The sequence below is a fragment of the Acartia tonsa genome, chromosome 10, assembly GCF_053477335.1.
Source record: "Acartia tonsa isolate MP-2025a chromosome 10, ASM5347733v1, whole genome shotgun sequence".
Classification (NCBI taxonomy): Eukaryota; Metazoa; Arthropoda; class Copepoda; order Calanoida; family Acartiidae; genus Acartia; species Acartia tonsa.
The window spans coordinates 24,552,458-24,567,164 of NC_137269.1; the positions used below are offsets into that span (position 1 = coordinate 24,552,458).

The 14,707-nt window shown below is 31.9% G+C and overlaps 1 protein-coding gene across 2 annotated transcripts in view; it reads right to left on the bottom strand.

Moving 5' to 3' along the window:
• Window positions 1-13,451, bottom strand: part of zfh1 (Zn finger homeodomain 1) — a 168,487-nt gene extending 155,036 nt beyond the window's left edge. For both annotated transcript variants that reach the window (XM_080174064.1, XM_080174063.1), the window contains exon 1: window positions 12,805-13,451. In XM_080174064.1, coding sequence (XP_080030190.1) covers window positions 12,805-13,279 — 475 coding nt within the window. In that variant the 5' untranslated portion in view covers window positions 13,280-13,451. The remainder of the gene's footprint in view (window positions 1-12,804) is intronic.
• Window positions 13,452-14,707: the final 1,256 nt, after the last annotated feature.

Sequence of the window (14,707 nt, forward strand, 5' to 3'; positions counted from 1 at the left end):
GATCTTTTAGAGAAATAAAATGATGAATAGCAAAAATTCTCTAACTTATATGAGGTGGCCTTACTTCAAACTAATAATAGCTGTTCAACAACATCAAACTATTGTAAATGTATGAAGATTAAGATATTATAAAACCTATGTGTGTATGTATGTATATCTTTCTTTCACAAAACTTAATTCTCTTCGGAAATTGGGTGCCACCACAAAACTACGCAAATAAAACTACGCAAATAATCTTTGTTTGTATTTATAAATTTGATTAAGATTTTCACACACTTGGAGTGCGGTGTAACCCATGCTTAAAAGTTAACCCTCCCCCCTCCCACCAGGCCCTATAGCAAAAGCCGCACAATGTTAGGGGTTCAAATTGAAGTAGATATGGTAAAAAATTTGATTTTTGAAACCTAGACCCCCCCCCCCCCCAGTGCGGTTTTTACCACCGATTACGAAAAGTTGACACCCTATTGTTTACACAAAGTAGAACGATGTCTGTCTGTCTGTCTGTCCGTCTGTCCGTCTGTCTGTCCGTCTGAAGCTTAAGATCTCAGTAACCACTGAACCGATTGGGCTCTTCTCTTCAGGGAATATACCTACTGGTCCTGTGATGGTTTTAAGCTATTTTCTTGGGGGCTGGGACACCCCCAACCCCCCCAAAAAATGAAAAATACCCCCCCCCCAAAAAAAAAAAAATATTTTTTTTTTACTTTTTCTTTTTAAATCTAAAATACGAAAAATTAGGTTGATCAAACCTCTCAGGGCAAAGCCCCTAGAGGCTAGGGGCGAAGCCGCTAGTTGTTTATAAATCTCCATGTGCAATTTAATACCCCCTAGATTCGTTTTATACATTGGAAAGTACTGGGATCAAAGTTTTAGATGGGATATCCAAATCATGTGACAGTGGGGTTGGGAAGGTGTTTATTTTAACAGAAGGGGGGTGGAGGGAGACTACCTGATTTTGAATTCAAAAGAATTTAAATTCTTGATTTATCTTTTTTTTTAGTTTTGTTTTGTATGGACATACGTGTATATTGTCGTCTGTATAAAGTATATAAGCGAACAAAGTTACACAAACTTGGACAATTAAAAACTAAGAAACTAGAAAAAAAGTAAAAGAATTCTATTAAAATTACCAATAACATTACTTTACCAATTTATATTGTTACGTAAGAGAAAGAAAACTCAACCCACATACAATCTTTCAAGTTTATGTAATTGTAACTTCAACACAAATAAAGATAAAATGGATATATTATTATTAGGATCTTATGTTAGATTTTCATGTGCTCTTATAAAGTGAAACTTGCAGCGGGCTAAAATAATGATTCAACCCTTCCAATCTTTTACCCCATTTTCTCTCCTCCTATTGGATAAACGAAATAAAAGAGTTTCATGTTAGCAAGCTAAATTGACTCACAATATTTCCCCACTCATAATATCCAAGTATATTCTACATCCACTAAAGACAGTAAAAAAATAAAAGAAATCATCCATAGAAGCAACAACAAATAAGCCATTATTGTAGAAAAGTTTTGATATTGTATTAATATGATTAAGTTTAAACAAAGGTGAAAAGCTTGGGGCAATAAACCAAATATCTACTTTTAAAAAGAACAAAGACTTATCAAGTTTCTTAAGGAATAAGAAAATGAACAATAAACAACTAATAATGATAAACAAAATTAAACCTTTCATCAATCAATAGTTGAAAACTTTGGACACTTCTGGTTTTTACAAGAAATAAAAGTTTTATTAAAACATAAAATTTCTAAATAATCAAGATTTTATTAATTTTCAAATTTAAAAACTTAATATAAAAAGTTAAAAAAAAGCCAAAATATTACCTAAATAATTTGAATTATCTAATGTTAAAATTAAGAGACAATAAATAATTATTGTCACTCTAATTGTGTAAGGTTTATATTAAGTAAAATTGGTTTCATAGGCCCAAACTACAGAGGAAAGTAAAATAGATTTCATGCCCCCAACCTACATAGGAAAGTAAAATAGGTTTCATGCCCCATACCTACATAGGATAGTAATAATGGTTTCATGCCCCATGCCTCCAGAGGATGGCAAGAATCTAAATCTATTTGCCAAGACAAATAAAACAAAAACCCACCTCCAGAGATTTCCTCAAAATTTTATCATTTTTGTTTAAACTTTATATTGCTCAGGAATTAAAGGATCATAAAATAAAATAATTATAGACTAATTTAAAGTATATTCAAACAACTTCAATAAAGACCAGACTATTTATTTCATAAATTGGAGGCAAGTTAAATTATCTTTCATTGGTATATCCAGATATTCTATATATTGTTAAAAATAGATTGTTCATGCTTATCCTATTAGATAAAGTAGTAAGGTTTTTTTTATAATTTGTTAACCGATTGATTTCCTCATTTTATTGAAGCTTCTTATAGGTCCCTAGCTGCTAAGAGCGCAAACACTAGTACAATATTAAGACTTATAAAAGATAATTATTGTGTATTATAGTTACACTTCATGTTTATTATGTAGGTTGTTATGTTCCCTAATACATTTAATACAAACTCATCTTTTATTTCTAAAGGGGAAGGATGAGAGGAGAAGTGGGAAAAAGAAACCTTTAAAAAAGATGAATAATAGACACATTTTTATAACGTCACACAAGACACTTTTCGCTATTCCATCATTTGAGATGTATATCAATTTATTGCCAATTGGCTGTTCCTTTAAGATCCCTAAATATTGTCTGTATTGTGAAAACACTATAGCATATATTGTTAAGCATGCCAACTTAGGAAATTAAGAGAGAGAAAAATAAGGGGGAGAGAGAGAGTGAAAGAAAGAGAATAAGAGAGAGAGAGAGAGAGAGAGAGAGAGAGAGAGAGAGAGAGAGAGAGAGAGAGAGAAAGCAAGACAGAAATTAAATGGAAAGATAATTAGAGAAAAAGAGAGAATTATCAAAGTATTCAGGTTATTTTGTTTCAAGCTATTCTAAAGCTTATGTCTAAAGACTTAAAAAATTCTGACTGTTAGGGTTTTTAACAAGATGAGGTTTTTGAATAGATAATAGGATTTAATATTTCAAAATCAGTGAGCAAACAAAAATAAACCTAATTGGTGTTTGTGAATTTTTTAGTAAGTCTGACATCAGGTTCTAATTAAAAAATATTAAAGTTTTTTTTCATACACTCACAGTTCGTTCATACAGTAGGAGGGGATAGGGTAAAAGGGATGAAAATTGGAAGTGTATCTTAAATTCAGCCCGCTGCGAGTTACACTTTCTTAGAAAACATGGAAATCTAGTGTAACATCCAAGAAATAATATATAACTTACTACATCTGTGATATAAGAACTATACACCTTTTTTATAACTATTTGTAAAGACACTTAAGTAGAATAGTGTGTAAGAAGATATAAAGGTATGCCAAGCCAAAAATATATAAATATATATAATATTTTCAATATGTTGATACAAAATAGCACGCAAACATGAAAAAATTTGATCTATCATGGATTTATTATTACTTGGATCTTACACCAAATTATCATGTACTCTTATAAATAGAAACTTGTAGCTGACTAAAATAACCGTTTCCCCATTAAACGTTTTTACCCCATCCCCTCTCATCCTTACGATGAACGAACTGACCAAAAAAATGGATTTTCCATTTAAGCAACCTAGCTAAATTGGCGAAAATGTTTCCCCTGTAATATTTTCCACGTTTGTTCCATTCCCATAGTTGTCATTAAATTTGTAAAATTAAACCCCGAATAAACTCATTTTAACCGTCAGTCCGAGAAAATATTTTTTTTGGTTTGTAAAGATATGATTTTCAAAACTTTGTTCTAAAATGCTTACACAACCTATGAGCATCTACTTTATAAATAACATTTTTTAGATGGTTTTTTTCCAGTGTGGCTTCGAAAATAATTATTATCTGCTGGATTAAAACCGCCATACTAAAAAAGAATAGCATTGTGTTAGAGACTACAGTCAATTTTGTTTTGATCCGCATGGCTAACAAAACTGGTTTTAATCTTTTATTTCATTTTTATATTCGTGGAAAGCTGGCTATAATACGATGCTATATCTTCTTTGGTTGTCATTAAATAGATTTAACATTTAAAAAAAACCTCTAAAATATTGCTATTGAAATGGATGTAAGAATATACGTGGAAAAATTGTTGCAATTTGGCTAGCTAACATGGATCTCGTTTATTGATCAGTTTGTTCATCCAGTAGGAGGGAAGGGGATTGGTTAAAGGGGGTTGAAGAAGAATCGTTATTTTATCCCAATACAAGTGTTCCTTTTATTAGGTACATGAAAATCTAGTGCAAGATCCATAATAATAATATATCCATTGTTTTTTATTGATAGAGGCATCCTAGAAAAATGAGTTTATAACAGGAGAAAGAAAAAGAGAATAAATACAAACGAAGTGAGAGAGAGAAAGAGAGAGAAAAAGAGATAAAGGTATAGTACAGTGCCAAGTAAAGGCAAGGTAACATGAATATATGTACATAAAGTGCTATTACAAAAATACTAATACAACATAATTTTTTAGGTATCCTAATTAATAAAGTAGTAAGTTTTTTTAAGCTATTTTTTGATTTCTTAGAAAGACTTTAGGCTATTTTTCAGCTATTTCCAATTCCGTCGAATACAGAACCATTAGATGCTAAGTTATCGGCGTTAAGTTTTAAGATATGAAATGCAACAATGAAAAAATAACATCCATTTTAGATGTATCGTTCAAACAAACGGTCATGTAATAGAATAAATTACATATAACTGTTCTTATTACATATACATTACATAAAAAACTATTTCTAGAGAAAACTGTAAATTTAGCAGTTTCGCAGTTGTACCCACTTATTTAAGATTTCTCAGTTAGGCAGGCAGGCAGGACTCATGGCGTTAAAAATACTTGTGTGCTCAAAAATTAATGCAGGTACTCTCATTCGTTGACTCAAAAACTTTGGAGTTTTTTATTAAATCTTGATTGGTAGGTATTTACTTTTGTACCAATAATTTTAATCTACAAAAGGGGGTAATCCTGTATGTCATCATTGTGAATTCATTATATCCAATGTCCCTGAAGACCCTGAAGTTAGGCCATATAATATAAAAGAGCGGGGATAATATACAGTGGAAGAAAGAGAGCTCAGGGAAGGAGAGGACAATAAAAAATAAATAATTTAAAACCCTTAAGTCTTCATTACTAATAACAGAATGAAATTTAGTAAACAAGAATAAGGAGGTAATAATTAAATGCCATTGCCTTATCCATATATCCTGAAGGGAACATTATAAAAAGATTCTCCAAGAGAGGGATGGGGGGAGAAATATATGCTCTTCTGTAACTGGGAAGGAAGTCAATAAAAACCTGGTTTTAGGGATGTTCATGTGATATAAATAATATTTTTAATGATAAATTTAAAAATAAATATATACTACTACATAAGCAGCACATAAATATTTTTATATATTCAATGAAACTGTTATATAGTAATGATATGAAAAATATAAAAAAAAAACAATATCTAAAAACAAAGAAAATGATTAAAGTAAAGTTTTTTTTATCTTCATTTAAAAGATTTTTGATTAACCGTCAGTTTGCAACATATGCTAGTTAAAGAGTAGTAACGCTACTAAACTTTATATAAAACTCTGGGAGATTTTATCAAAAAATTTTAAAACATTTTTGTTGCTGTTTTAAATGGTAACATTTTAGGTAAGATGTTTTCATCTCTTTATCCCATCTCTTTTCTAACCTTCCCCCCAACTTTATTGCTCTTTATGAAGAGAGGTAACTTTTATACCTTAAACAGTCCGTTTATCTATAGGTGAAGTTTTTCATATCTTATTCTTTTTTTTCCTTTGTGAACTATTTAAATTTTTTTTATATTTTTTTAAAACGAAGGCTTTTCTATAATTATAGTCAGTCCGTCCGTCAGGAACAGTTAATTTAGGCATGTTAGATTTGCCCTATCCATTTCATACTTTGTATGATGATTCCTATAACATTTATGTACAGTTTAAAAACATAGCAACCCTATAATCGTTATCAGAAAGTCCGTGCGTACATTTTAAAAAAACATGCTGATTTTTAACATTTTGACAACATTTTTTATATGATATGAATATCCTATTCATCTGATTTTTGGAAGAATAATTCTTAGGACAACAAGGTAAGATATCATAAACGAAGCAGCCCTATAATCAAATCCTAAAAAGAAAGTATGTCCTTTTACCGTATCCTATATTTATAAAATTATCTAATAAATTTATGTACACTTTAATTTAGACTTAGAAATTAATGTTACGCTTAATTAAGTTCTGACACTTTTTCGTTTGTCCTTCCTATTAGAGCTTCGCTTTTATGAATGTTGTCATCCTTGTTTTATTAGTTCTTTGAAAAAGCCTCATGTGTGACTAATAATAAGCTTTACTACAAGAATAAACCAGCTTTGATAGTATAGGAACACAGATAGGCAGACAAAGTAATGCCTCTCTATTAGAGGATCTTTCAAAGTTCCCTTATGTATCTCTGTGAATTAGCTATCTCTTTCTATCTAGAAATTATATCTGTAAGGTAAATTGCTTTAGGCTTTTTGCTCCTCCCTTGTTAATTATCTCTCTCTTCATTTTACTCTCTCTCTTTCTATTTTGAAAATTTTTATACCCAACCGACAGAAATATGAACTCTGGCTGCGGCACCCTTGCCAGCCTAGCCGCAGCGCTCAGCCCCCTAGCCTGCCTAGCCACGATTGTTCCTTTACCGTCTTTATTTAGTATTTATCTAGATTTAAATTCTTTTTAAGCCAGTAGTTAAGCTTCTTTTACAATCTTTTTTTCTAACTGAGTCATCTAATTCGTTGGCACAAAACTTTAAGAATTTTAGTTAATTTTTCTTTGGGTTCTGGGAAGGTCTATAGCTATTTTGGGGGCCCTAGCTGCCTCTAGGGGCGAAGCCGCTTGTGCCTTGTGATATGATATATAATTACGATGTACTGAAATTTAGTTTCCGAAAGTGTACCTAGCGTCCGCGTCCTATATCAAAATTTTCTACTAGCTAAAAAATCTTCAAACTTAAAAAAAAATCTAAATTTTGAATGTATAATGTATAAATTGTTTTTATATTATATCGCTTTTCCCTTTGACCGGAGTAGCTGAAAATATCATTTGCAATAATTTGGTTATCTGCTGTACAACTTTGGAAATTAAGAAAGAAATAGGCAATCTATTTTCAGCACATGATAAGTACAACTATGATAAGATTATTGCACCACAAACATAGAGTTTATACTTTAGAGTTCTCAAACTGGTAACACAATACTTTCACTCTCACTATCAGGGATATTAGGGGATAAGACGATGGACGACAATTAACTTCCCCTCTATAGATAACAATTATTGGATAAAAAGTTTTGGCTCTGCTAGTTTGAACCAACCAATCAATATTTAATAAAAGTACCCAAAATATTTAAGTCAGAGCTGAGAAGACAGTTTGTAAAACTTTTGTTACTAGTATAATTTACAGTCAATGTCCCCTTCCTCTCTGAGTAATTCTTTTAAATCCATCCAGTTTCCGGATTGAACATTTCATAGAGTAGCTATATTAAATCATGTAGTATCACTCTAAATTAAACTCTATTATCATATATCTTTGGTGCATTATAAGTTGCAACAAAATTTGAATTCGAAAAGGAAAGCGAACTTTTATGACATATTAAATCTATAGTAAAATTGTTTCAGCTAAAAGTGCACAACAACAACAAAGATTTCTTGACTGAATATCCGGGGTTTCCAAGGAATTTTTATCCCTAAAGAAGGAGGGGAGGGGGTATGATTTTACCCCAACTATTTACACAAAATAGTATATTTGAGATTACACTATTGTATTAATATAAAAAAAAAATACAAGAATATTAAGAAACCGATGAATTTATATCAAAACTTTTTTAAAAACCCCATATGGGATATATTTAACTATGACTTAATCTAAAATAATGAAGCATATCTTTATGGTGATGTTTTAAATAGCTAATTAAACCTAACAAATTCTTTTTGGAAAAGTTGTTTTAAGTAACTGCAAAGAGCTTTTACATTGCGGGTTTCTTTATTCCATTAACCTAACCTAGGCTAAACCAATTCAACAAAGAAATGAACCATATCAAGATAATACTGAACCCTATCTCTAAAAAGTATAAAGAACGGAGGGGGCATGCTCCACTTGAAATTGGTGGGATGTTGCCGAAAGTTTTGTGTATAGTTGTCAATACTTAGCAAAACTTGTCTAAAATATATGTAATCCCATTGGATATAAAAATACGTGGATATATTGACTGCTATAAAATTTTAATCCATTTAGGTTACTAATATTGCCCATATTTATTAATTAGTCAGTTCGTTCATTCAGGAGGAGAGTAGGGGATATGGCAATGGGAGAGGATTAGAGCATCGTTATTTTAGCCAGCTGCAAGTATCACTTTATTAGAGTACATGAAAATCTTGTGTAACATTCATTTAATAATATATCAATTGTAATCACATTAGATCTTAATACAATAATGGAGTAAACAAATTAATATGGAATATGCTTCTCATGAAAAACTATTTTCCTCCCACTTTTAGTTTTCTGGCAGTAATTAATTATATTATTTTCAGTATGGCTTTAAAACCGATAAATATCCACTGGATTAGAGCTGGTTCGCAGCCATACTGAAAAATATAACTTCGTATTACAGACAATCTTCCACGAATACTAGACTAAACCTCTTAACATTAACACCAGTTTTCGGGGTTAACATAACTGAAATTAATAGTTCAATTTTTCATTTTGATATCCGCGGAAAACAATCTATGATTCGATGCGATAAATATCTATTGTTATGTTGTTTTTATGCATCTTATTGTATAATAGCAAGCATTTCATGTAAAAAAAAACATTATCATTCTAAGGTAGTACGTTGTAGTCCATATATTTTTTATATATAATATAATATCATTAATTATATTTTGATTTATCCATATATTTATATTAAATCTAATATAAAAGTATTTTTTATGTACAGGGTGAGTCATCTAAATGGTTCAAAATTAAAACTTGTAAAGGTTTAATCAAAGAGTTAAATACATTTTTCAGCCTATTTTTATCCGAGCATAAAAAATATAGATGAAGACCAAACGATTCCAAGTTATTCTTGATTGCGAACGTATTAATGTTTTCAGAATGGATTTATTATTACTTGGACCTTACATCAGATTACAATAAACTTTAATAATGTGAAACATGTAGGAGACTAAAATAACAATTCCCTCTATCCATCCCCTCCCTTCCTTTGAAAGATGAAAAAACGGACTAATAAATGAAAACCTAAAAAAAGGATAAAGGTAAAAACTTTAGATGGACCATTTTATAATTACCTAAAATTGATTGTAACTTTGAAAATCTGTAATTTTCAATCAATTCTGGGCTTTAGTACATTTTTTAAAAGGACCATTTATGTTAACCACCCTGTACGTAGATGAAAAGCTATGATTTATTATATAAGTATAACATATAAAGGTACAAACAGGAAAAGGAAAATCAATAAATAATACATTTGTTTCTATCTTTTTCTGTCCATTTTTGTGTAATAGTCTAAAAGATTCCCAGGGAGATGTGGGAATTAAAGAAAAACTGTAGCAAATTTCTTTATTTTGATGATAGAAGCTACACCTTTCCCTTCCCTAATAATATATACATAGCTTACTAGCAGCTACACCCCTAGAAGCCTCTAGGGGAACTTTAGGTGGGAGGGGGAAAGTCGATATACCCTCCATTTTCAGTTTTAAAAAGAAAATAAAAAAAAGTAAGGGTCATTTTTATTTTTGGGGAAGAGATATCTTCCCCAAAAATAATAAAAACCTTCTCTGGACCTATGAGAAGCTTTATTGAATAGGAGAACTATTTCGGTTCAGCGGTTAGCAAGATCCTTCATTATAGACAAAAAAGGATATGACTAGCGGCTACGCCCCTAGAGGTCCTTTCGTGCATAGAAGAGTGTAACAAAAACTATCCTCTTAATGAATTCACAAATTAATAATCTTTTTTGTCTATGTCAGCTAGACTAAAAGGTGTTCATGTCACCAATCAAAAAAATCAGCTTATACTATGCTAAAAGATGATTGCCTAAATTGAATAAAAATAGAAAATAATTAAGTAAAAGGAAAAAGCACAGTGATTCTTATTTGCCAGGGGAATGAATGTAGAATATACGTGTGGATTTTATGACAAAGAAAAAAATTTCATCAACTTAGGTTGCTATTTCCCTGACAATTTATTGGTCAGTTCGTTCATTCAGTAGGAGGGAAGGGGATGGAGTAAAGGGGGTGGAAGGGGACAATCGTTATTTTAGCCCGCTACAAGTTGAACTTAATTTCATTATGATAATCTGGTGAAAGATCCGATAATAATAATTCGATTGGCAGAGGATCATTCGTTAGAATTTCGTGACCCCCGTTTCTTTACCCCTTTTGACGGAAAGATAAACATTTAGTTAAAGATAAAATTTGCTCTACTAAAATGTTGCTTTATATTAGCCTCATTTAGCTAATTTATAATATTTTTTACATTGCATTAACAATAACCTATCTCCCAGCTATACTTAAACTCTCTCTTCATTTGTCATCAACGTATAACTGTTAAAAACTTTGAATATTACTAAAGACTGCGCCCCAAGCGTATAGGGGCCCTTTATTTGAAGTAATAGAGGGTGGGGGGGGGGGTGATTCATAGCATTAAATAAACCATAGGATCTAAGAAAAGAGCTTCTTAATCATGGAAAACTCAATCAGTTCAGGGCTTGAAGATGTCTTAAAGGGCAAAAAAAAATTTCTCGTATTCATTCGAATCCGTTGGATTGGAACCGGTTCTCATCCATACGAAAAAACTATGTCTAGCATCGTATTATATCCAGCTTTCTACGAATATAAAAATGTACAATCATAAGATTAAAACCAGTTTTTCTAGCCCGTGCCTTCGGCACCTCGAGGCTAAAAAACTGGTTTTAATTTCATAATTGTACATTCTATATCCGCGGAAAGTTGTTTATAATACGATGCGAGAAATAACTATACTAGTACTACTCTATATAAATGGATAAATTCTAAAAACGAGGATAGTCTTATTCATTGCGACAACGTCATAATAAATATTCTTAATAATGCTTAAGTAAGTATTCAAAAACTGTAGATCTGTAATTTTTTGGAGGCACTTGGTACTTTTAGACAAACAGGCTTTTCTATAAAAAGGACCCAAACTATTAAAAGAGGGGATTTGAGGTAAAACTAAATATATTCAATTAATCTATTCCTGGTTTATTTTATTGGTTTTCATTTAATTATATTGAGTAAAAACAATCTGTATGCTAATAGACTTTTAGTACTTACAATTATACTTATTAGAACTAATAATAAAAGTATTTTTTTGGATTTTCTGGGTTTTTTTTGGCAAATTTTGTGGGTTTTTTGCTTTAGAATTAAGTAAGAAAGTAGCTTAACTTATGACGTCATACCTTACAAATGACCAATTATTGGCAGTATACATTTTAATTGACCAATGGTAGGCCAGATTGACGTAATTTTTTATAGGCACTTGTATAGATGTATATACAGATATTAACCTGCCTCCTTTTTCGTAGGACCTTTTTCGTCTGCTAGCAAATTATTTCTGTTACTTAGCTGTTAATATTCCCGACACTATTGGTTGATTTTCAAAGATGCAATTGAGAGTCGGCACCAGGTCCTTGGGATGGGGACATATAGTCAACCCCTTTCCCCACTAGTGTTTTACTCTTATTCTGAAGCAGACTTTGCTGCTTTAGTAATTGATAGATTCTTTTAAGATAGAGGACAGGGCTACGAAAGGGTTGTAAATTTAAAAGATCATTAACGCCGTCAACCATTTTTTATTCAAGAAGTCTGATTAGAAATTAATACTGTAAAACCAAAATAATCTAAAAGTTACTGGAATGATCATATCTAATATCAATAAATAGTTCTCTTCATATATTCATAATAAATATTTATGAACACATTAGTAAGAGTATTTATATCAGATTAATACTCTTATTTATTAGGTATTTCATTAATATGTAATAAATAGCTCTCATCTTGGTCAAAGTATTAGCCAAAATTTTGTTAATAAAATTTGTTCTTAGGGTTACTATGTCAGACGCAATGGTGTATTCCCTGTATGTGCCTGTTGAGCAATGCCTACCATCTCCCCCTTATTTAAAAGGACTTAAATATGAGAGGAAGGAAGATTTTTTTATAACTTTAGGGCAGGTTAGGTTATATTATATTAGTTACAGGGTAGCTCCGCAGTTTAAAGGTACCGTAGGGTTAGCAACCTTCACTATTACATAAGTTAACCTAAATTTTACAAATTACAAAAAATATTTATACATGTACATTAATCATGATGCATAACTTTATAAATGACTGCAATATGTATGTACTAGCGGTTACCCCCTAGATGCCCTTAGGGGAACTTGAGGGGGTGGGGATCAAATTTTACCCCTACTATTCTTATTTTAGTTTAAAAAGAAAAATCTAATTAAATATTTTTATAGGTGAGAGATAATTTTTTTAGGGGCGATTTATCTTGGAAAGGTGGTTTAACTCTCCCCAAAAATAGTTATATACCTTTCCAGAACCTATGAGAAGCTATTCTGTAAAGGAGAATCACGTCAGTTCGACGGTTAGCGAGATCCTTTGTAACAGACAGGCAGATATAGATCCTGTTACTTTTATATAAGGATGTACCTGTTTTTCTGGAATTTATCTCAAAATCCGCCTCTTGAACAACTGGCACTCTTAGTACCCTTGGTGTACTTTTATATGCACTGCTTGCACTATTTTGTACACTGGGTGCACTATTTTGTACACTGGATGTACTATTTTGTACACTGGGTTCACAATTGGATGCACAGGTAGGGCCCACCACAGGTTGGGTACACTGGGTTATAACATTTGTGTACTGGGCTTCACAGGGTGCTCCAGATACAATAACATTTTTGGTACACTGGGGAGTTATTTTGATACACTTGGATGGTGGAATGGTACAGGGTTTTGGCACCTGTTTATTAACACCTGAATCTTTGGGGTGTTGGGGTGACAGTTGCGTTTTCTGGCCTACAGGTGTAGTGCCAGGCCGCCGGACAGGTGCAAGGGGTGTAAAGGGGTGCACTAGGTGGGTGTTCAGGGTGCAGGGGGTGGTAGGGGTGCTACTGGGGTCCATAATCACAACATACAAATAATATGTACAAAGGTTAGGTTAGGTTTTTAATATTTTTATAACAACAACACGTCTACAGGGTCATAGTGATTGTGTGTGAGTGAATGTGTGTGTGTGGGGGAAGGTGTGAGTGTGTGGGTGGTGGTGGTGGTGTGTGTAGGTTGTGAGTCTACACAGAGGGATCTCACATGACTGGGGGACAAAATTATGGGGAGGTGCATTATACACACATACACCATCTCATACAATACTTACTCTTACAGATGTTTCACTCAGAAAGAGAGAGGTGAGGAGATAAAACGAGAGAAGGGAGGGATATCAGAGGAGAGAGAGGGAGGTGGTTATGTTACCCATCGGAGCCAACTCTGATCATCAGAGGTGGAAAATCTAAGATATGTTTCTCCAAAACAACAAAAACCTTTGAATTCAAATAATCTAAATTTTCCACAAAAATATCTGAAAATCTTCAAAAATATTAATAGAATAAAATTAGGTTATTCATCTGTTAAATGAAAACAGTATATTTGCTATTTTATTAAATCATTCATTTTGAATAAACCTACATACAAGAAGATAGGTGGAAGGACAGAGAAGAGTTGTTGGTATCGTACCACACAAAAATGAGTGGCAGAAGAAGCAAAGGCTTGTAGAGAAAGGGATATTACACATCCCAAAAGAAAATGGGATGGGTGGAATAGAAAGGGGAGAGGTAATGTAAGGTGTACACATACGGTTATCCTTATACACTTGTACATATAGAGGTTGGGTGTGTATACAAAATAAATAAGTGCCCAACATCAAATAAGTACCTAACATTTTTGTTAGGACAGTTGATAATATAAGAAAATTAAACATGGTTGAGTTTCTCTCTTAGTGTATATTGGTATGTTATGTATGAATAAACAGATAGGAACTGCCTAAATTATCTTATGTCCAAAGTTGTTTGTTGGATTAAAAACTTTGGATACCTATATTTAATTTTCATTTGGGTTGTACTACGAAGCAGTTTCTGCTTATCTAAACCTAGAATTTTAGTATAAATATATAAATTTCTGGAATTGAACACATGGATTTAAAGAGATAAGAGAATGGCTGATTAATTGATGAACATCCCCAATGATGATACACAAAATCAGACCTTCTGTATTTAAAGATTAATGATTGAAACGTTTGAACATTCAACTTACTTGACCAACCAATCGAAATTCAATAAAAGTCCCCAAAAGTGCTAAGCCAACGAATAAGAAAACATTATCATAAAACTTTTAGGACTAGTGTAATTAACAGCCAAAATTGTCCCTAAATTGTACAACAATTTAAATTCCCTTTTGGTTCGCTAGATGTTCGGTTGTAAAAGCCTACTTTTGGTAAGATAAATAAAGTCTCTGAATTCAACAAAATTAGGAAAATCTTTTTAAAAAGGAAAACAAT